Source organism: Mesitornis unicolor, unplaced genomic scaffold (genome assembly GCF_000695765.1).
Source record: "Mesitornis unicolor isolate BGI_N332 unplaced genomic scaffold, ASM69576v1 scaffold2101, whole genome shotgun sequence".
Classification (NCBI taxonomy): domain Eukaryota; kingdom Metazoa; phylum Chordata; class Aves; order Mesitornithiformes; family Mesitornithidae; genus Mesitornis; species Mesitornis unicolor.
The window spans coordinates 52,652-74,783 of record NW_010165691.1 but is presented as its reverse complement, the minus strand read 5'-3'; the positions used below and the strand labels follow the sequence as shown (position 1 = coordinate 74,783).

General features: G+C 46.6%; 1 protein-coding gene across 1 annotated transcript in view; it reads right to left on the bottom strand.

The window, feature by feature from the left end:
* Positions 1–1,911: 1,911 nt before the first annotated feature.
* Positions 1,912–22,132, bottom strand: part of PRKCH (protein kinase C, eta) — a 68,986-nt gene continuing 48,765 nt past the window's right edge. The window contains exons 9-12 of the mRNA XM_010194711.1: positions 21,563–21,701; positions 20,408–20,596; positions 4,132–4,275; positions 1,912–2,711 (exon numbers count right to left, since the gene is read on the bottom strand). Of these exons, the coding sequence (XP_010193013.1) occupies positions 2,565–2,711; positions 4,132–4,275; positions 20,408–20,596; positions 21,563–21,701 (619 nt within the window). The 3' untranslated portion in view covers positions 1,912–2,564. The remainder of the gene's footprint in view (positions 2,712–4,131; positions 4,276–20,407; positions 20,597–21,562; positions 21,702–22,132) is intronic.

The following is a 22,132-nucleotide window of genomic DNA, read 5'->3' as shown; positions in this document are numbered from 1 at the left end:
AGCAGGAATCAGTCCAGGTCTCTAGAGCCAGAGGATTAACACAACCAATGAAACCCTAGGATGATAGCAACATGCTGGCAAAAAAGCGCATTGCTTACTGTTCTGCTGCATTGATCTCCAGTGAAGGAGAGGTCGTTCATAATCCTCAACAGTGGTAGAGTCAAAAAGCTGTCAACATAAAATTTATAGGACGTTTTGGTGCTGCCACTCTCGGTGGTCAGGTTGGCTGCGCACACCTCTTGCCAAGTGAGCACTGCTGCAGTCGTAACGCTGGGAAGCTGAGTGGGAAACAGCGAGGAGCTGCCTGGGGTCATGTCTGCACCAGACAGGTGAACACTACCCTTAATTCACACGTGAATATGATGCTACTGTAGCCCCCTCATGCAAATGCAGTCATCCTTGTACCATTTCTTCCTATACGGGAAAGCAATTCAGGCTAGCCTACACAACTGGTTCTTGGATCATTTTTCTGACTATCTGCTCTTCCGTCTCCCACTTATACCATACAACCTGTCTTTCCTCCTCTTTTGCCACACTTTGAAGGAGCTGGGTGTCTATAGACTAGCAAAGAGATGAGAGACTGGCTGGCTGTGATGTGGCCAGAAGATGCCAATGGAAGGGATGCGAGACCAGAGGACAGAATCACAGAATCATTTAGGCTGGAAAAGACCTTTAAGATCATCGAGTCTGACCATTAACCTAGCACTGCCAAGTCCACCTCTAAACCGTGTCCCCAAATGCCACATCTACATGTCTTTTAAATGCCTCCAGGGATGGTGACTCCACCACTTCCCTGGGCAGCCTGTTGATGATGAAGCTGTGCTTACACAAAGGAGGAGATCCAGGAAAGGAAGAAGGAGAACTGGTATAACACAAGCACAAAGAGGAGTCCAAGGGTAGCTGAACCTGAGCCCCAGCTGCCAAGCAGTTCAGCAGATGGTTTAGGGGTAGAAGTAAAAGGGACTCTGTCAAGTAGACAGAGCTTGGGTAGGAATAGGTGTCACCCAACCTCAGCTTTGATTTCTTATTTCTTACTTGGTCTCACAGCAGGTGAGCAGGTACCTACTGGTGGGTCTGTGCTGTAACAGGGGTTGTACCTGTGTAATTTCCTTGACAAAAGCTTCTGCTCCCCTACGTTATCTCCACAGCTGCAGCAATGCAAGGTCTGTGCAGAGGTGTCCCTGTCTGCTGCACCTCCGCCATCTCTCCAGTTAAAGCACGTGACCAGCACGACACAGACATGACCAGTTCTGCAAGAGGTTCAAAAGCCTTCATGTTCTCCAGTAATTCATATCTGCCCAAGGAAAAGGCTATAATCCTGACATACAGCTTAAAGCCCAGCAAGGAGTGCAAAGGTGTGCTGTGGAGCTCCAGAAAAGTCATCTCACGTCCAGAAGAGCAGGGACAGCACAGAACCATCTCTTGGAGTGTCTGGTTTCTACAAAGTGCACTGAGAAATTGTCTCAGTCTGTCTGTGGCACAGGCTTGAGGCTGCGACTGATAAGAAGTGCCCTGTGAGTAATAAGCCCTTAAATCCAAACCAAACCAAATCAGCCTGTTTCTTAGATACAGTTTATCATTCTCACAGGAGAAACCTGTCATTTTGTGTTACCTGTCGGTTGACAACTCTGCTTTCAAGCAGCTGCCAGCTCTGTGGCAAACATGGGAATAATGTTACAGATAATTTAAGCGCTACCACTCTGGATCAAAATTTTAATGAGGCACTAAACCCACAAAAGGGGCTCTGTATAGTGTAATTAAATAGAATGGGGCTAAATAAAACAGTAAGGTTTTACAAGTTACATTATAGTTGAAAACAGCTGGGAGGCAAAGAAAGGAGCATTGAAGATGCGTGATGTAAAAAGGCATTTCACAGAATGCAAACACTAAAACTTCTCATGTCGCACAAACGGTATCACACTATGAGCACGTGGCTTCCCTTGGATCTGGAAGAGTCTGTGTGGGGCACAGGGCATTTGGTTTTTTCCTTCTGCTAGTCAGCACAATGAAATATTTCACATGGAAACCCGAACAGTGACAGAGAGAGCCATTTGTCCTTCAGAAAGAAATAAATACTGCAGAAACAGGTAAAGTCAGTAGGAACATCTGGTTCAGTCAGGGCACGGGATGCTGGGTCACAGCTCCAAAATGCTGGGCAGTGCTGGGACTCCTCAAAAAAGCCTCGCAAACAATCAGAAGTGCAACAAGTCTGTTTGGCTCAGAGCTGCAAAACACTTTCATGCTCACGCCGACTCCTCAAATCCACTGCAAGCGGTGACATTGAGGCAGAGCCAACCAGCTCAGCATTCAGTTCTCTGTCTGCATCAGCTATGTACAATACCGTGTTTGTTCCACCCCTGTCAATATTTGATCCAGGATCTGCATAAACCCTGCAAACACAGGAAGGTTTCAATTTCACATTAAGGTAATGTTGACAGTGGTGCTGCTGTGTTGCGTAAAGTCAGTGCACTGTTACTCCTTGATTGTGAATGAAATTTCTGGTAAACTTGGTTTTCATTTCATTTTCCCCCACTCCTCTCAGCAGCCCTTTCCCAGAGCCACAGCTACTGCGGCAGTTCTGGGCTCGTGAATGAAAAGTTTCTAAATTCGTCTTGGTTTATCATTGGAAGGATTCCTTCTTCAATGGGAGTCAGAATGGGCTCCTCTTTTATAAAATCTGGATCAAAGTTGCTCACGTCATCTTTGGATTTCTGTCAGACAGAAAAGACAAAGGAAAGAGATGTCAAAAGTATGAATCAGCTGCTTGATGCTCACTCTGCATCTTCAGTCTAGTCTTGAGTGCAATGAACCATCAACACCATCTTACTGAAGGCTTTTTCTGGAGTTGCACTGGGAGCAGCTGAGTACCCCCACAGAGCCTCTTCCAGTGTAAGCCTTTTCAGAGCCTCTGCAGGCTTCTGACAGGCAAACCCCTCTCTGATTTAACTGACACCACCTCAGATGGGTTGCCTGCCCAGACACGGCAGAGCAGGGGACATAAATAATTTCCTTTCCTCAAGTGTCAGCACAGACCCAGCCGTTCGTAGCAGTTATCAGCCGTGTTTTCAATTAGCTGACTCAGCACAGTCCCTCCTTATCTGCCGAATGTCTCAGCTGGGTTTTGGTGGGGGGGGGGCATACACTTCTCTAAGTGTGAGCCATTAAACTGGCACAACAGTGAATCACTGGGAAGACAAATGGCTTGCCTCCAGGCACTGGATTCCTTGCTGCGTGCAGTGAAGTGGGACTGTTTACAATGGACACACACACACACAGGGTTTGTGGCACATCTCGACAAGATGTGTGTTTTCCCTGCATCCAGAACAAGATGTTTTATTGACACTGAAGTCTAATGTTCCCAGATCCTGTCCAGCTCATGCCAGACTGATGTGGATCCCTTAACCTTTGATTCAGATCAAGAAACAACTCAAGAGCCTGATCTTGAGCTGCCACAGCTCCTCCGAGTGCCTGACCCACACCCAGTGAGCTTCACATAGCAGGACTGGGTTGACTACTACCACTATGAGGGACCAGAGCATCAGACACAGCCACTCCAAGTGACAGTTTCAAAGGCAAGGCAGCTGTACAGACAACCTTGGAAAGGCTCTCCATGGAGAGCATCCTTTGGGGTGTGTAGCACTACTGGGAAAAGGAGCAGGATTGTGTCCTCTGCAGCCTACCTGCCACCTGAACCACTCAGCTGACAGCAGTCTGAGCAGGGAACACTGCTGGGTGCTGCACAGACAGACACAGAAGAGTGACAGCCCAGTCATGAGGAGGTAGCTGGAGTGGTCAGAATGAGGATTACTTACCCCGTTTTATATTTGGGACAAGGCAAAGGGTAGGTAGGCGACCAATCTGCCGCGGTTGCTTTTACAAACCTGCATCTTCTGGCTGAGCTGCCTTGGAAAATACAGCATGGAGGGGAAAAGCGACCTGTAACATCAGGTGGCAAACCAGCAGCCAAGCCAAGACCAGAGACCTCACCTCCTGGCTCTCAGGCCAGGGCTTTCATGTCAAGGTTTCCCTTCCTCCATCTCCTTTACTGTCTCACAGGAATAAACCTGCTTTATAGAGCCCAGAAGATTAAAAAAATGTGATTCCTTTCCCCCACGCCTCCTTCCCACGTACAATTCGGGGCCTGAAGGGTGGCTCCATCTGACGCTGGTTTAGCAGGTCCCAGTCCAGATCTTTGAAGTAGGGGTGCTGCAGAATCGCGCTCTCGCCGCCCAGCCCCAGGCTGCCCAGCCGCATGTTGGGGTTCTTCGTCATGAACTGCAAAACAAAAAGAGCTGTTTGTTTCCTCCCATCTGGCAGGGCCACGCGAGGGGGACCTATTAGCAGTCGCACAAAAGCTTGTCCTCAGCTTTCCTGTTGAACCCAGTTGCTGGCCAGACTTCTCAATTTCACTGTACTGGAACCGCACGCAAGGAACTTGACTCATTCTCTAGAGGAAGAAGTCGGGGTGTATTTCTCCTTGGTCCCTTTTCTTTTGGTTAAATCCCTGGTTACCACATTAAGAAAAGAAAGTTATATTGCATCATTTGCAACAGTATAAACGCTGCACAGTGGTTTTGGTGGTTAATTCTGTATTAATTTCTCAGGAACACAAGCTCGCTCTCAAACGCTGCTCACCGGCCAGCCAGGCTTTGGACTGGAGTCAGTCCTGAGCTATGTCTTTTTCCTAAACCTCAGCCTGCTGAAGCGCAGCCAGAAGCCTACGCTTTCCTTCCTGTCATCTCAGAAAACAGAGGAAAATGAGCAAGGCACCGGCTTTTAGAGCCTCCCAAAACCCTGAGCAGAGGAGAACAGACAGGTGACCGTCTTCTCTCTCAATGATGAAACGCTAAAAGAGGATTTCTTTTCGTAACATTTTTATTCTGCTGCCAGTGAAAAAGAGATCTCAGACCTCAGCCAAAGTGCTCTGATTTGCCAAGGAGCGATGAGAGAAGCTGTACATCATGGACACAGCGTGAGAGGGCCATGATGGGTGCCCTTTAGGTCCCGACAGGAATGATGAAGTGTGAGCGCTGTGGATATTTCACAGGGGGAAGGGAAATACTGAAGGGGGGGGAATCTTTTTCCGCAGGCAGGAAAAGAGCTAGTTGGCTTTTTAATTTAGGATTATAGTTCCTAAAAATTCAGTAAAAACCAATCTTTCATGCCCCCTCAAGTATTCCTAATTCATGAGAGAAATCAGGTTATGTTTGAACTGGGAAAATAGCTGCTTCAATTTGCCTATTGAAACAGCAGCATAAAGCAAGCTCCACTCCGGTGGAGGTGTCCAGACGATTTCCTCGAAGATGAAAGAGCATTATGTTTAGCAAACAGCTGAACCAGCCAAACCAGACAATCGGTCACTGTTTCGGGAACAACCAAGTCTGCTGCATCTCAGCAATGGGGAAATGAAGAGAAGGGGAGGTGCGGTGAGAGAACAACTTAATTCTGACTGCAGGAGCTTTTCAGAAGGTACAAATTCTAGGACGAGTGGATAAAAGGTCTAGTCATTCCCTACCTAGAGCAAAGACAAGGAAAAGAAAGATGACTGCCAGACTTATTCTAGAAGTCTCCCCAGTATCCCATCCCGAGGGGACTTCAGAGCCAAAGCAGATGGAGCATCTGCAGCTGAGAGACCCTGCGGGACCCCAGACTCTGCTGACATTAGCACAAAACCCCCAGCTCCAGCCTGACCTCTTGAGCCCTTCAGGGACGTGTGCTGCTATGGGATTCCCTATGGCAGGACTGGTTTCCACCATCCCACCCCAGAACTTCAGCAGAAAGAGATGCTGAGTGCATCCAGATTTGTAAGAGCAGTCGCGAGGACAGGCGCAAACCTCTCTGCAGCTGGGACCTTCCCATGCTTCTCCAGACTCTTCAGCCCTCAGTTATGCTGCATTTCCAGGGTCAGGCCCAAGGACAAGCACAACTTCTCTGCCTTCCCAACCCTTTCAACCTGTTTTTCTCCCTTTCTATCAGCAGAACCCAAACACAATTAATTGCCCAAAAGACTCTACCCCAAAATTTCTGTGGGATACCAATCCCCGGACAACAGCTTGGTTTCCAAACCAGAAATGGGTCAAGCCAAAATCTCTCAGAGATCTGGTTCAGATAAGCCTTTGTAAGCCTCAAACTAAATTTCTTTTGGTTTGCAAAACAGGCCAGAAATCTCCCGTCAGTCCTGTCTTTCTCTAGAAATTCCCTGCCCGGCTTCTTTGTCCCCACAGATGGGTATTGGCACCTGCACCTTGCTAGCTCTCGTTTGCATTGCTGGAACACCTAAAAAGCTCAAACAAGATCAAGGCTGGGAGTGGTATAGACCAAAACAGTCCAAAGAGACCACACCAAGAGAAGGAGAGCTGGGAACAAGTCTCCTGGCACTTGCTCTACTGCTGACTCCATTATACCAGGAAGCTTCTGCTAAATCTGGAAGGGTAAAAAAAATACCACTAATAAAAGCAGATAATCTCTGAAAAAGGCTGATAACATGCTTTGCTTGGATTCCCATTCATGCTCAACCATATAAGACCAAAACCTAAACTGGACTGCCCGTTCCCAGACCAGTTCAGAGCCCAGGGATATACGAGTTTGTTTACATTCCTATTTGCTTGGTTTATGCCACATGATGCCAAAACTGCACCAAGTGAAGGCATTCGATACAACAAGCTGAAAGCCAACATAAATGCATTCCTGGATGCTTAAGACACCCTTTTTTGTTAGGACAATGAGGATTAGCCAAGGACCATCCCTTGAGGTGGGCTGTTTTGAACTCTGAATAAGCAAAACAGATTCAAACCAAAATGACTGTTCAGATTTAACTGGCCAGCTCCAATTTGTGCATCAGACCTGCAGACTGAGAAACCTCATTTAGGTAACTCTAGGTAACATTTACCCCATGTTTGGTGTCCAAAGGAGGCATGAGGAGAGTGAAGCCTTCAAATTCACCCATTGCTGGAATGCATACTCCCAGCTGGCTGCTGAGAGTGATGCTGGGCTGTATAAACCCCCTCTAAATTAATCCCTGCCTCCAACCAGAGTGAGCTGACCTATGGGACACCCGATCAAACAGCACCTCCTCCAGCTGTCAGGCATGAGCTCAGTGCTGCTGCCCCTCTTGCTCTGTGATAACATGGCTTTGACAAGGGTAGCAAGGGCTGGAGTGATCCACCAGCACCATAAACCACTCTGGACAGGCTTCTCTAAGCTTGTTTCCCAGATACTGCAATCCCCAACACAGACTAGCAGGGCCTTGAAAGTGAATAGAAGTCATGCACTCTAAAAAGAGCATTAATGCAGCGCGAAGAGGCCTCCTTTTCATGGCAGTCAAACTCACACTGATCTGCTCCGACCATTTCAACGGATGGTCAGTCTCTCATTGTTAACTTACACTCCTGATAAATATATTGTACACTGTGCTGAGACCTCTCAATTGCATCTGTGCATGGCAATCGGCACTAAAAATGTTTTCTTTCAACATCACCACGTGGTATGTGAAATAATTTCCGTATTCTGGGCAGCCACAGCATCCCTGCAGCCTGTGGATGTACACACAATGCCTTTGCAGCCAGGGGCCATGACAGAAAATGAGAGATTGGCCATTGCTGCTCTTCCCTTACATAAAACCTCCTGATGAATTTTGGGAATACCCAGTCCATCACAGCTTGGTAAAGGCAGGGTGATTTCTCAGGGAAGTGGTTCCAGTCTTTATTTGACAACTGGGCTGAGAAGCAGGTGAACAAACGGTGACTCCAACAGAGACAGTGCTGATGCTCTGCACTGGAACAGTTACCTGCCTTACTGTAAGAGACATATACAATTAAAGGATGAAATTTCTGAAGCCAGTTTCCACTCAGATGAATAACTAATCCTCTCAAACACTACTTGAATCCACCAGAAATTATTGCACTGACAAAGAAGTAGATGGGAGTTTTAGTTTGTGTTGTCCATCATGTCAGGAAAAAAAAACCCAAAAAACCTGTAATGACCTCTCAAGGGCTCAAAAGGCCATGAATCCTTCTCTGCCTTCGGCAGTACTGACATTTCTCTGCTGGCAGTCGTCTCACGCCACCTCTGCTATCTGATGGCACTCCTAGCGAAGCAAACAAAGAACTCCGGATTTCTGAAGACCTTAATTGCAAGCTCAGCCTTCATCTCTGCAATAAGTAGCCCATAGCCATGTCTCTGACCATACATGAGGCACTTCTGCAGCAGGAGGGGTAAAGCTGAGTGCGTGGAGCACACAGACGCTGCCCTCTGCACGCACGCAGGCTGTGCGGGGGCAAGATTTTTGGAAGGGCAGCTGTTCTCTCACCCGATCCCTTCGGCTGCATTGAGAAACAGCTGGAAAATGTCCTGCAAAGCATTGGCTGTTCCTGACATCCACGGGAAGGCCAGAGCTGGCCTCTTGCTTCACAGGCTGGATAGCCCTAAATGTCCTTCCAAGCACAACCCTCCAATGTTTTTGCAGGTGATGAGAGAAGATGTTCAGCAGAAAGTTTCTTGTGGCAAAATTTTATGACCTAATGTTTACTGAGTAACTCTAATTTTGTGTGATAATCCAGAATCCAGCATGAATCCCAGTATCTGGCACACAGAGCTCAGTGAAGAAACACGGAGAAAAAGATTTGACAGTAACAACAACGAGGCAAACCAGAGATGTTCCTGAGCAAAAACAAACATGTAATCACCCAAATCCAAGACGCCTCCCAGCAAAACCAGTAGCAAGACTATCAATCTTTAACTTGAACCAGGCCATCAACACTAAACTCTGCAATCACATCCAACCAATTCTTCCATTCCCAGTATAAAGAGCCCCTCAGGAGCATCCACAGACTGGGTCCCCTTGGGCTACACCAGCTTGCTGAGCTGCAAACTCAAGCAAGGCTCTCGCTGACCTCAGTTCACCCTCTCAGCAGCATCACAGCCAAAACCAGCAGCTGGAATGAGCCAAAACCATGACTTCATGAAATCATTTGAAAACACTTACTGAAAGAAAATGCAGCAAGCCATGACAAGAAAATAAAAGCTGGAGATTAGTCCACAGAAGGCCTGTGAAGTTGGAAGGAAAAAATGCAGACATAGCAGTGCCAACCACTGGGAAAAATCTCCGTCATCTCTGTGAGCTCAGCCTGTGAGGAGGTGAGGGAGCACAGGGGACCCATCCTGGTCCTCCCCTTGGCCTGGTACGTGGCTTGGACCATGCTGGGAAGGGCTCCAGGTCTCTAAGTCTGCTGGACATGGCTGTACTGGACATCTCTGGTGCTGCTCACATGCAGCGTTGCAACTTCTGTCTCAAAAGGCTGAGTTTGCAAATCAGTCGAATGGCCTGGGGGTCGCTGAAGGGATGTTTGCACAAATCAGATGTATGCAAGCATTAATTTCCTTGAATTTACAAGTTCCCTTTCTCAATACTGGAATCCCTGACAGTTTTTTACATTACTCATTATGTGCTATTTGCATTAGGATAATTAATGTCGTAAGTAATACCACAGTGACTAGATTACACGAAATTGTGTCACGTTCTAGGAAAACACTGACAAGCCCAGACCCCTTCACAGAAGTAATGTGCTTCAGGAAGAGGAATACACCCTTCTACTCAGCCATTCTCTTCGCACTGACAGCCATCTGGATGAGGAAGAAATCATCATTTCTTGTATTAAGGAAAGTCTTAGATGCACCAGCTCCCATCAGGACTCTGTTGCCCTGAGCAGAACACATTTACCTCCTTAAGAGAAAGCCCATGTCCCTGAGCAGCAAATCTTTCAAATGCGAGTGCACGGCAGAGATGGAGGCTCTCCCTCACCTTACAGGCAGGGAACGAGGCCCTGAGAAATTAATCACTTTATTTTTCCAGCAGATCAAGGGCAGCCCATCCCAGACACGATGGCAGACCCCCAGTGTCATCTCCTCTCCATCACAGCATCCACATGCCTCAACAGGCCCCTGTGCCACTGCAGTAGTCAGCCTCAAGCAAGCTTTCCCTCTTCGTATTAACACTTGCTGCCTGTTGGTGTTTCTCCCATGTTGCTACCAAAGTGAAAAGCCGCAGCAGCAGCACAGGAGATGAACGCCCCACAGCCTCCCCTCTAGTGATGAGGGAGAGCGAGGAGATCGAGAGATACCCAAAACGCTTGCCTTCATTAAGATTCATGAGCTAAACTAACAGGGCAGAAATTAACTCGAAAGGAAATAAGATTTCTCAAAGATCTATTTGATCTCAGACAAAAGGGAATTGTTACATAAATAGAGCAATTACTCTAATTAAGGCTTCCCTCCAGGAATCTCTCCACTGAATGCTGCAGTTGCCGAAAACAGTTCAGCTGTCTATTATGTAAGGCAAACAGATCCCCAGTCTGGGGTTTCATTACCCTTCATCCACCCCTAAACAAAAGAGAAGGAAGATGGGTCTATGGCTCCATCTGTTACTGTCTGTATTATTTTTTATGATTGGAAGCCAGGAGGCAATAGCAAAGCTAAGACTATCTTTTTGTTTTTTTAATAAAAAGCTGTTCTTCTGAGCCAGTCTTGTCTTTTGCTCTCTTGGGGCAAGGCTCCTATCACCCTCCATCACAGTCCTGCTGGGGCAACTCAGCCCTGTACAAGGGCAACGCAGGGCTCAGACACACAAGGGGGTTATGGGGACCGAGGAAGCCCGATTTCAGCTCAGTCTCCATGGTCCTGGGAGCAGGGTGGTCAGGGAGCTCTTCCATCGAAATCCTGGTACTCACAGCAGCTCAGCTGGTGCCTGGTAACTCAAACTGCAGCGATTCGGCTGTGGGTGTGAGCCAGGCACTTGGGAGCCCGAGTTCTACCGACCTTCAGTGAGGATTGTGCAGCTGAGAATAGGACTTGGAGTCCTGCAGCTCTCCTGAGTGCTACCTCTATTTTACACTGGGGATTTGCTTTGACTGCAGCTATTAGAGGCCAAGTGGCATTTCACCTTCCTACCCTGCACACAGCAGGATCGATTGCTAAAAGCATTGATTTGTACCAGTGCAATTCATCAGGGTGCTGAGCCAGAACATGACCCATGCATCCACAGGGTGCTTCTGACCTCATGTTGGGGTCCTGGCTACAGAAAACTGTGAGCAGATGAAATCCTTCAGTGCTGAGAAGGTCCAGCGAGCGCAGTGCCAGGGCTCAGAAGTACAAGACTGCCCTGAAAGCATTTTAAGGAGTGGGGGAGGAAGAGAAAGAGGGTGAAATCTTGGTTATTTCCTTTTCCAGGCAAAAAAAAAGGAATGGGAAGGGAGGTAAAAAGCAGTCTTCAGCCATGCTCCTAAAAGCCAGAAGACTGTAACACTAAACATGACAGCAGTCACATGCTTAATGCGCCAGCCGCGGGCAAGGAGGACAAAATGTCAGCAGAGTGGATATTAAGCAGATAAATTTGATCTCGCTTTCCCCTAGTGCAAAAATGGCTGTTTGATGCCACCCAGTCAAAGCTCGAGGGAACAAGAAGGATTAACTGCATTGGAGACAGTGCTGAGCAAGAGAGACAAGCAAAATAAACCAAGGTAGGCAGAGCAGTTCACGTGTGGGATAGACACAGCTGGCTCCAAATCTCCTGCCGGTGTTAACTGATGCAAATTTGCTGATTATCACCAGGAGAGAACTTGGCCCAAAATATGGGAATTAAATGTTGTCTCAATAGCGACAAACTTCCTTACTGTGCTGACAGCTACCTGCTTCCTTGCCTCTGTCCACCCATGAGGAAATAATTCATCAACACTAATGCAGAATGAAAAGGCCGCAAGTATCAAATGCATATTGGTCCTGACGATAGCTAGCAATTTTCAACAGTTCTGCCTTTGGTACTCTTGTAATAAATAACAATAAACAGAAATTAACTTCAGTCCTTAGATAAATGGAACTTTTAACATAGATTTCGGTCAAGATGTCACTCCAGAAATCTGTGTTTTCAGAAGTGATGAGTCAACCCCAGTTCCCACGTGGGTCACTGGCTGCATGGGCTGTTCAGACAGTTTAAAGCTGCTGTTTTTAAATGACCCCAGTTGGACTACAGGTACATCATGGGCACATGCAGGTCAGTCACTAAATCAATACATCGGTCAGAGTAATGCAGATGCAGAGGCAGAATGAACATCGCACTTATTAACTGACTGGGGGCACGATCCCATTCTCATTTTAAGTAGTGGTAAAATCTCCCTAGGGTTGCACGGGAAAACAATTAATCCTTTCCTGACAGTCTTGTCAAGAGGAGCCGGGAATCTATTACACAGCCTTGGGTGGCCTATTTACATAGGGTCAAGTACAAAGAGGACTAAAGTGCCCCAGACAAACCTGTGAAGGCCAATTAAGAAAAAAAAAATCACAGGAAAATACTTCAAAGGAGGTTTTTTGTGGTCTTTGGTTATATTTCTAGTCTTTTAATTTTAAAGTTCCTGAAAAGACACAGCAGGTCAGAAAGGTCAGCCCTGAATAGCTCAGACAGTGCTGAGACCTCCCAGTTAGATGGGCTGTTCACTCCACTGGGGCCTGCAGCAAGAGCTGGTCCTGCCATTCAGCGATCGCTCCCATCTGCAGGTCAGACCCGGGTTCTCAAGGGAACCCTCGGGTCTTCCCCAAGATAAGATTTTAATGGACTTCACTAAAACGCCTTTGAGGGTCTATAGCCGCGCTGTTTATGTGAGGCGGAGCTGAGGAGCGAGCCCAGGCCACAAGTCTTAGGCTTGGCCATGGGAATAGCTTCTTCCCAAGCACCAAGGAGCAAGCAGCAAAAGAAGAGGAGGAACACAAAGTCAGTGCAATGAATGCTCCTTCACTTCCCCCCCCCCAACGCTGGCAGGAAAGAGGAGGATGAGGCACACCTGACATTACAATAGGCAGAGTTAGGAGCTTTTGTTATGAAGCAAATATGAGCCTGCACGCTGCGGACTTAAACAAGAAGCTAATTTCAGCCTGCTGGAAAGGGAAAGGTAAAAGACTTAATGACTACTTCAAAAAGAATTTGGCCTTGGCAAGCTATATAGAGATGGCTTTAGTTTTCTTTCACAGTGAATTATTCAGAAGCATGGGACTATTACTGTGAGGAAGAGGAGCACTCCAGAAAGGGGTATGATCAATCAACAGAAGATACTAAAATCACTGGGGAAAGCTAGCTGCTGTTTGAGAATTAGGAGGCAAAGAGTAAGAGCAGTGTGTTACAGAAATGGACGTGCAAGGTCAGGCAGAAGAGGCAAGAAGGCAATCTGGTGGAGCACAGCCTGGTCACTTCACCACAGTGAATGTTTATGGCAAAAATGGTCTAAACGAGAGAGCATTTAAAACCGCAGAACTCCTTCTGCGTTGGGAAACAACAGGCCCTGGAGTCCTGCTTTTGCTGCAGAGGCTCCAGAGTGAACCGGGAAATGCAAGATGAAAGCATTTCTAAAACATGAAACAAAGGGAAAAAAGAATTACACTGATCTGGCATAGAGTTTCACAGAGAAATCCAAATACTGGCCTGACTCTGACAACCAAAGCTTAATCAAACTGTGCAAGAGGACTTATGGAACTTGCCAACTCTGAAGAGGTGCCAAGAAGAATAATGTATTGGCATGTTTGAAGACATTTTTAATACCTGCCTTTGTTAGGCTTCTCAGCTCCAAGGATAAAACAGTGAACTCATCTAGTTCCCGCTTTGGTTTCAGTGGGCCACCACTGTGTTGTTCTTTTTCCTTTTAATCTTTGTCTAAAAAATACTCCCAGCATCTGGTTCATTCAGAAACAAGTTCATTCTGGCTGTTCCAGCACTGCACATGAAACAAATTATCTGCCTTTTTCTGTCTGTTGGAAAGAAAGAAGCTGGCCTGGATCTGTAGGATGTAAGCACAAAGGAGAGACGTGCGCCTTGCACAGAACCTTTCAGCACTTTCAGCATCCAGCTGCTGCCTTCCACACCTTGTCAGTGTCCAGGGGAGGACTGGGGGGCACAAACACAGGGGCTTGGTCTCAGGAAACTTAGGGAAAAGGTGAGGTACAAAAGCAGTGGGACGCACATATGTATTGCGCCTGGATGTGCCAAGCAAAGCACAGCCCAGGAGTTTTGAGTCGTGTTGCTTGCTGTAGCGTGCAGGAAGGATGCAGACACCTACCGTGGTACCTGAGCTGATGACAGCTAGTTCTGATGTCCCAGTATCCAGGGCGCTGGACCACAAGCAAGTGCAGTGTATGAAGAGAATAAACTTCTCCAAAGTTCAGAAGACCTCACCCTCCATGCTGATGTTTGGGGTAGCAAGTAGGCAGCTTGGACCATCCACATCTCTCCTGGACTTACACATCCTTGCCAGCAGCCCAACAGCAGCTCTGTCACCACAGACTGTTTGCTTTGATTATGTTAAAAACTCTGCCTCTAAGTCTTCCTGCTGTGAAAACCCTGGCCCTTTGCCTTCTCTCCTCATCAATGCCATTTTCAAGTTGTTCCCAGCAGCGGGGCCAGTCTGGTTCAGCACAGAGCACTCCCCATCCAGAAAACCTTTCTGAAAATAAGCTGCAGCACACACAAAAGGGGTCCTCACCGAGGGTTTGAGGAACCATGCTGGTATCCCCTTAGGATGGGCAGTTTGCTTCTGTGTTTACTTTGCTTCAGGAGCTTCCTAAGGAAATGTATTTTCTGTATCTCTCCAATCTTCCTTCTTCTCAGCCCATTAGGGTAAGTACAAGCAGCACAGCCCGAGTCTCCAAGGGCTCTGCTGGAGCTGTTATCCTGCATCCAGCCAGACTGGGCTGCCCCGTGCTCCGACCACGCAGGACATTAGAAGTTCCTCAGAATTTCCTTGGGATGACAAGAAATAATCCCCCGAACACTGCACTCCCCAGGGACTCCTGCATTTAACTCACACAAACACAATAATCAAATTTCTCTCTCGTTAGGACTCATCACTCAGAATTCCTGAGAAGCTAAGAGCTCGTTTTCACCAGAAGGAGGGGTGGAGGAGGTCATCCTTCACATTTAAGTTTTTTCTTCTCATCTAGTGACACCTGCAAATTTAGGGAAAAAGAAAAGCCTAACACACACACACATTTTCCCAACTGGTACCTAACTTATTTCTATGTAAGCATATGGGCATATGGATACACAAAGCATTTCAACAATTCACCATCAGTGCCCTCTAACCTCACCTCTTGTTTTAAGGCGGAATTGGGCCATCTTTTGAAATAATACCCACAGGTTTTCCCCCATCAACTCAAGAGAAATTGCTGGTGGAGCAATACACCACTCAGTATAGTGCTTTGTGGGGGAGTCTGCGAGAGCAAAAATCTAAAGGAGTACGTGGAGGTGGTGGGGTGTGTGTGTGTGTGAGTGTGTGTGTGTGTTAGACTTCAGTGGTGGTGTCAGGGTGCAGAGAGCACCAGGGTATCTGGGGGGGAAGTGAACTTGGTGACATGAAGCAACAGAGTTCACTAAACCAGCGGATTTGCCTCTTGAGTCAGCATCACTTCCAGGCTGCTTTTTTCTCTAGAGAAACAGATAAGCTTCAAGTTTTTCTTGTATCCTTTGCACTGTATTGCTGTCATGCTTTGCTCTTAGCTGAACTCCCTCACCTTGCAACGCCTCTCACTCTGCACCAATCCCCCAGCACTGGGGTTGCCCCGTGCTGCTCCACCTGCGCTGGGTGGGAGTGCAGGCTGCTAAAACCACGGCCGATTTCCTCCGCACCTTCCCCTTTTCTTGTCTGATGTTTATTTTTCACACAAACACCACTTGGAGTGGGACAGAACCATTTTTACTCTGTCTCTTAGCTCTGGTCATGTTTTCCTCAAAGTACGTGTTTTTAACCGGTTGAAGGGAGAACAGGCTTCAATCTCATTTGTGTCCCCAAAACATCCAGCTCCAGGCAAGGCTACACAAGCCTCACTTTTGCAAGGAGCATTTCAGGTAGGTGTTTCAGACCTCACATTAAGGAGGACTGGAGGCTGGCACACAAATACCAAGAGACGCCTCAGCCTCAGCAGCCTCAGCTGTGACAGCAGCTCAGCAATCCCGGGTACAGGAGGCAGAGCAATGCTAACACTTCCCTGGGGAGATGCTGCTCTCTAGCCCCCGCTGTTACCTGGCTCCGCGAGTGACAACAGCTAAATTGCAATTGCTCACCCGAATTTCCAAGCCTTTGGGCCAACTATTGCTACTTTGGATCATCAGTCCACGGAGCAACTCAAAAGGCTTAGTCCTTCTCTCCTCATCTGAAACCAGACTTGGAAATTCCCTGCGGCTTTGCCTGTGAACTTGCTTCCCATTATGCCATGGACTTTTGAGATCCGATTTTCAGTGTCCCTTCATTCTCTCCTCCAACTAAGCCTGACTGTGAGCAAGACAGCGTGATTGAATTGCATTTGAGAAAGTCATCCACGAAGCGAGTGAAACACGCTGCCAAAATACCACCCCGCTTATGGGAAACCAGAAGATTGTATTTCATTTTGCCGTTCACTCAGCTGAATCCCAAAGCCTCTGGCTGCCTGGAAAGCCACCCCCTCTGCTCAAGCACTTTTTTTACTAGTGACAGTTTACAAATTGAGAACACTGACATCCTGTAATGAAGCAAAGCCCAGCTGCACTCCCGCTGTAAATGATAGGGTGCAGCACTCTGTGCTCCCTGCACGCTCACAACGTTTCTCTTTCACAGTGTCTTCATCATCAGACACTGGTGACTACTCTGTCAGCTGACGGCAAAGAGTATCTGAAAGAATTTGTTTTACAGACACAGGCCAAAGAGCTCCTCTGGCATCAACTCCTTGTGACTGCATTCAGGTGGGGCTACGGAGAAATCCTCTTTTGTTGGGAATCAAAATTAAAGCAAGACTGACATTTAAGATCCACTGAAGGGGTCTGAATCCACTCAGCAGCAATTCTCCTTCTCTGCACTTTTATTTCTTCCCCCAGTCTTCTTGACTTTCCCAGGGGAGACCTCACTTGGAGTCCTTTTTGCCTCACTCAAACCATCAATACTTAAATTCCCCAATGATATGCTCAGATGGGCAGGGCACACGAGTGAGATTTTCTACTTCCATCCTTTGGGAGTATCGACTCCAGCAAAATCCTGCTGATTCACACTGATTTAGCGCTGCCTTACTCTTTCTCCGGCTTTTGAGGGAAGTTATCAAGAGCAAATAGAAAAAAAACCATTAAAAAGGGAAATAGATAAAAACTTCTTTTTCTAGAGCACAAGTATTTCTACTTTCAATTCTAACCAGGGCATTGAAGTTGTTTTTGTTTTCCTTGGTACCGGTGTTCAGAAACACACCAGAAACACCCAGTGACCTAAATGAGGTCCTAAGGATGTATTTTCATTATCAGGGAACTGCAAAGATGAAGAGGATGCAACCCTCAGAAACTGGGTTGTTTCTGACAGGGGAAATTGGTGAAGCACGATTATGGCAAATGAAATCAAAACAACATAACAGCATGTGCGAGATGGGTCCTAAAAACTATTACCCTTGTTTACAATGAAGCTCTTCACAAAAGCAAACGGATCAAATGCATTCTAAACATGGATGTATTAATTTGTAAGAGCATCTCTAGGCACCTACACATAATTGCATCTTCCCGGCAGAAGAAGCTGATATTCGTTTCAGAGCTTTGTACCACTCAAGACTAAGTGAATTCTCCCTAGTCCTGTTTGAGGTTAGAGCCCAGAACTTCTATAGTGAGGGGATAATCCAGTTATCAAGGCTATTAAGGCCTCAGTCTGCAATACAAGAGACCCCAGGTTTAATTCCCTGGTCTTCCATAGGCTTCCCATGCCATGTAATTACTTCTAATCACCTATGTCACTGCAGTAGTAGAGTGCTCTGATTTTCCAGAGCTCTTAATGCTGTGTGCTAGAAGGTACCGTCACAGTTGTAAATCAAGGAGTTTGAGTTCACATTTTGTTGGGGGTAAACACAGTAGCAATGAGAAGATGCTCACGTGGTAATAATGCTATACCTAAGAGAAATAATATTAGCATTAGAAGTCTGTGAGAAAAAAAACCTACATATTTAGCAGCTAGAAAATCGACTGTCTTCCTTCATAAAATAGCCACAAGGGAACAAACAAAGCCAGGTTCACCACTCTGCGTTGTACTGACACCTAAAAATACTGACGAGACATTATCGGTACACTGTAAATATAACACCTCAGCAGTGATTGCAGTTGCTATCATTCAAAAGAAATCAAAGTGTGGGGTTTTTTTCCATTTGAATCTAGAGCCCCAGACAATCTCATGACAGGATGTTTCCTTCCAGTTAAAGCCACCATGCTCTGATGCCTCTAACAGCTCAGCATGTGAAAGGGAAGGGGAAATGATCAGCTCTTCTAGGGAACGACTCTTGAACTCAAAAATGTACTATGAGGTTGCAAAATTTCAGGCTGTAGAGAACTATCACCAGTGCTGTAAAATGACGCAAAAGTCACCTCCAGATAGCAGCCGCTCAGGGAACAGAAACACTTCAGAACTGAAGGTCCACTAAAAATTTCAGTTGCAACTTCCCACTAATTAATCAGAAGGGTCCTGGTAAATGTCCCACATTTCAGCCTTTTTCCCAAAACAGATACCTCCCGATAGTGGAGCAACGCGTGTACACTTCAGAGAGGCAGTTTTGTTTTCCTTTGAGCTTTGCCAGCAACCTGTGATGCAGCAGATGAGCAGAGGGGCTGGGGAGAGGACCTTTTTTCAGGCAAGTAACCAGCAATAGCAATGCTGACCCTGCAGCGTTGGACACGCTCAGTCCATCTCTGTTCAAAGTCCCTCCTCAGTTCTGGCCCTCTTTCTCCAGCGCCTCTCATCACGCTGCTGCTTGGGAATTGCAGAAGGGATCCGCTGTTAAAAGCTGGGCTCTGAACGCAGGTCAGAGCAGCCTGGGGTGAATGCAGCTTGCGCAGGCTGTTTCTATAAGGTTCTTACTAGAATTAGGAAAACAAGCATTTCATCATTAAGAGGCTAAAGCACAAATCATAATTTTACCTTGAAATTCCTGTTACGAAAAGCATCTATCTGACCACATTTTACCTCCATCTCATACTTATGCAAGATACCTGTAACAAAGCCACTCTATTGTCACTGCAGAAGAGGAATTGGCTCAGGCATTAAAGAATCCCAATCCAACAACAGGAATGCTGCTTCACAAGCTGCAGTTAAGTTTGAACTTCATATTTTTTTTTATTTTAAATATGCTGCAGGTTATTTCCAAAACCCGAGAGGGCCTTCAGCACGACAAATGATCACTCCTGAGTGCAGCCTGTAATTTCAAAGCACAACCCTTTGCCTCCTCAAGACGTGGGGTTTATTCTCAGTAGATTTCTGTGGAATTTATTAGATGCATTTTCAGCTACAGAACGTAATTCCTCAGTTTATATCAAACAGAAACCTTTCAGCAGAAAACTTCCACATTCTTGCTACTAAAGAGCTGATGAAAACAAACTCTTCTCTTTCCTTTAAATGATCCCATCATTCATTACCCCATTTCTTTGAGTCAGTGCTCCACAAATTATTATAAATTACTATCTTATCCAACTATTTCTTTGGCCTTCTATTACCACAATATTTAGTAGTATCCAGCCTTAAATGCATTTTTGTTCACAGTGCTTTTGCAAGGAACGGACGTGCTCTCATCCTTCCCTCTCCAAAGGGTGCTTAGAGATACTAAGTGATTTGATCAGAGGTGGGAAGAACTCATAGCAGAACAGCCAGATTAGGTCTCCTGACTGGCAGGTTAACACTAGTCATTTAGTAATCATTTAATTCATTACAATAAAGCCAGGCAGTTCCAGGAACCATTTGTACACGCACAGTCTGAAATCTTAAAAAGCTTCATTCCCATGTCAGAGGCAAAGATGTGAGGCCCATGTGTAAGTGAGCTTCTCAAAAAATTCAGGAATACACGGTAGAACAAGGACTAAGTGCAGCCAGCAATGGTTCTCCTCAAACTGTTTGCTGTACAGCCCCATTTTTTCTTCTCCCGACCACACAAAAATCAAAACCTTGTCTTTGCATGCAGGTAGACAGTAAACCCTGGCAGATGGCTGGTACTACCAACAGTCGGAATGGAGGATTATTGTGAAGACCACTTCTTTGTCATTCCAGTCACACGGAAATCATACGGTCAGTACTAATTAAATAGTGTGTGTACCTGCTGCTTCTGTTCTGGAAGGTGACCATATGTTGTAAATCATTAAGTCAGCAGGGGAATGACCAGACACAAAGACATGCATGCGCTCTGCCTGCTAACCATATAAACACACAGCTATGCAAACACACCTAAGCATGGCAGGATTATTTTTTTTGTTTACCCTTCAATCCAAGATAAGAAAAGGGTCAGCGTCAAAGAAACCCAAATTCCTGTGTGCATGTTTCCCAGCCTGTTCTCTTTTGCTAGATTTAGGCTGAAGAAAGCCAGGACAGAGAGAATACAAAGAGCCAAGGGAACTCACTGCTTTGAGGATTGCCACTGCATCCTGCTGGAGCCACGTTGGGTAGACAACTTCATCGTTCAGAATAGCCTCGAAGAGGTCGTCCTCATTCTCTGCCTCAAAGGGTGCGTGGCCACACAGCATCTCATACAGCAGCACGCCCATGGCCCACCAGTCTACGTCAGGGCCATACAGCATCTCTTGCAGGATCTGCAGAAGGGATGGGAAAGAAATATCAACACCAAAGCTTCTTAAACTGAGAAGGAGAGGGACATGGATTTGGAAACATTAACGCAGAAGTTCTTGCTATGTTTTAACAGTGCTTTCTGCTCAGCTGTCTGGATGTCCAGGTGATCTCAAGCTGGGAACCCCCACAGCAGCACTAAGCTACATCAGATGCATGAAACAAGGGCTGAACTAACTTGGCTGCTCACAGAGTCTCCTGAAAAAAAAAGCCCTTAGAAATTATGCTAAGGCTTAGCAAGCAGAGAAGGGGCTTTTCAGCAAAACTGGCTGAGCCTCAGAAGCGGCGGAGCAGCCATGTGTGTGGGTTGACAACAGCCTCTCCTTGCCCCTGGGAAGGAAATGCTTACCTGGCCCCAAGGGCAAGGCCTTCAGCTGGAGAGAGGAAGGAGCACGCGTGTGTGAGAAAGGCACAAATGCCAACCACGGACAAAAATTCAATTGTGCTGAAAATGGATCTGAAGATGGATTTGAAACCCTGTCAGAACATCTGGCAACATCTGGAGGGCAGCTGTTCCTTAAAAAGCTGGTTAGTGATTTTGTAGTGAGACTGAGAAATGACCGGAAAGGGGAGAAGGTAGAAAAAGATACTGGGAAACAAGGGAAAATTCAATCTACTTTCAACCAAGCTGGGCCAGTATCTGTATGCGTCTCTATCTCAAGATTTTGCAGCTGTGCCTCCATTTTTCATCTAATATTTCCTAAAGAAAAATGCAGGCTTATCTCGGTGCCTACAACAGCCTAAAGGTTTACTCATGCTTTGCTTGCACAAGGGACTGATAACACAAGCATACATCTAGGAGGAAACCTTGCACCCAGCGGTCAAATAAGGTGTAGCTAAAGACACCAGAGAGTACCTTTGCTGTTCCAAAGCTAACCTATGCTTTTCATACTGTAACCAAGTCTTCCTGGCTGAAGAAAGGTTTTTTATACCTCCGGAGCGATGTAGTCTGGTGTACCACAGAAGGTGGCTGTGGTAATGCCATCGTGAATGCCCTCTTTGCACATTCCGAAGTCTGCCAGCTTGCAGTGGCCCTCGTAGTCCAGCAGCACGTTGTCCAGCTTCAAGTCCCTGCAACGAGAATCGTTCACCCGGTCACTACGTGCTTGGAACAGCCCCAGCACAAGCAGAGTCAGTGTCCCAGGCCTCAGAAGCTTAACCTGTTAACTGGACAATCATGATAAAAAAATAAACAGAAGTCATGCAGGAGGGGTTTTCTTTTGCTTCATCTCTTACAAAAGGGAGGGAGAAACAAACATCATTCTGCCAAACTGCATTTAACAGGGGCAGGTGCTATACAAGGTCGTCCACATGGCTTTCCAAACACACCACAAGCCTGGCTGGCAGAGCTCCTGCTCATTTAGCTCCGGGACTGACTGGAGCAGAGGTTGCCAGAGCTGTCAAATTGCCTAACGATGCTATGATGCAGCAAAACGCATCGCACGGGACGTGCTCTGACTCAGCAAAGCACTGCGCCCGGAGCACGCAGGAGAAGCCGGAGA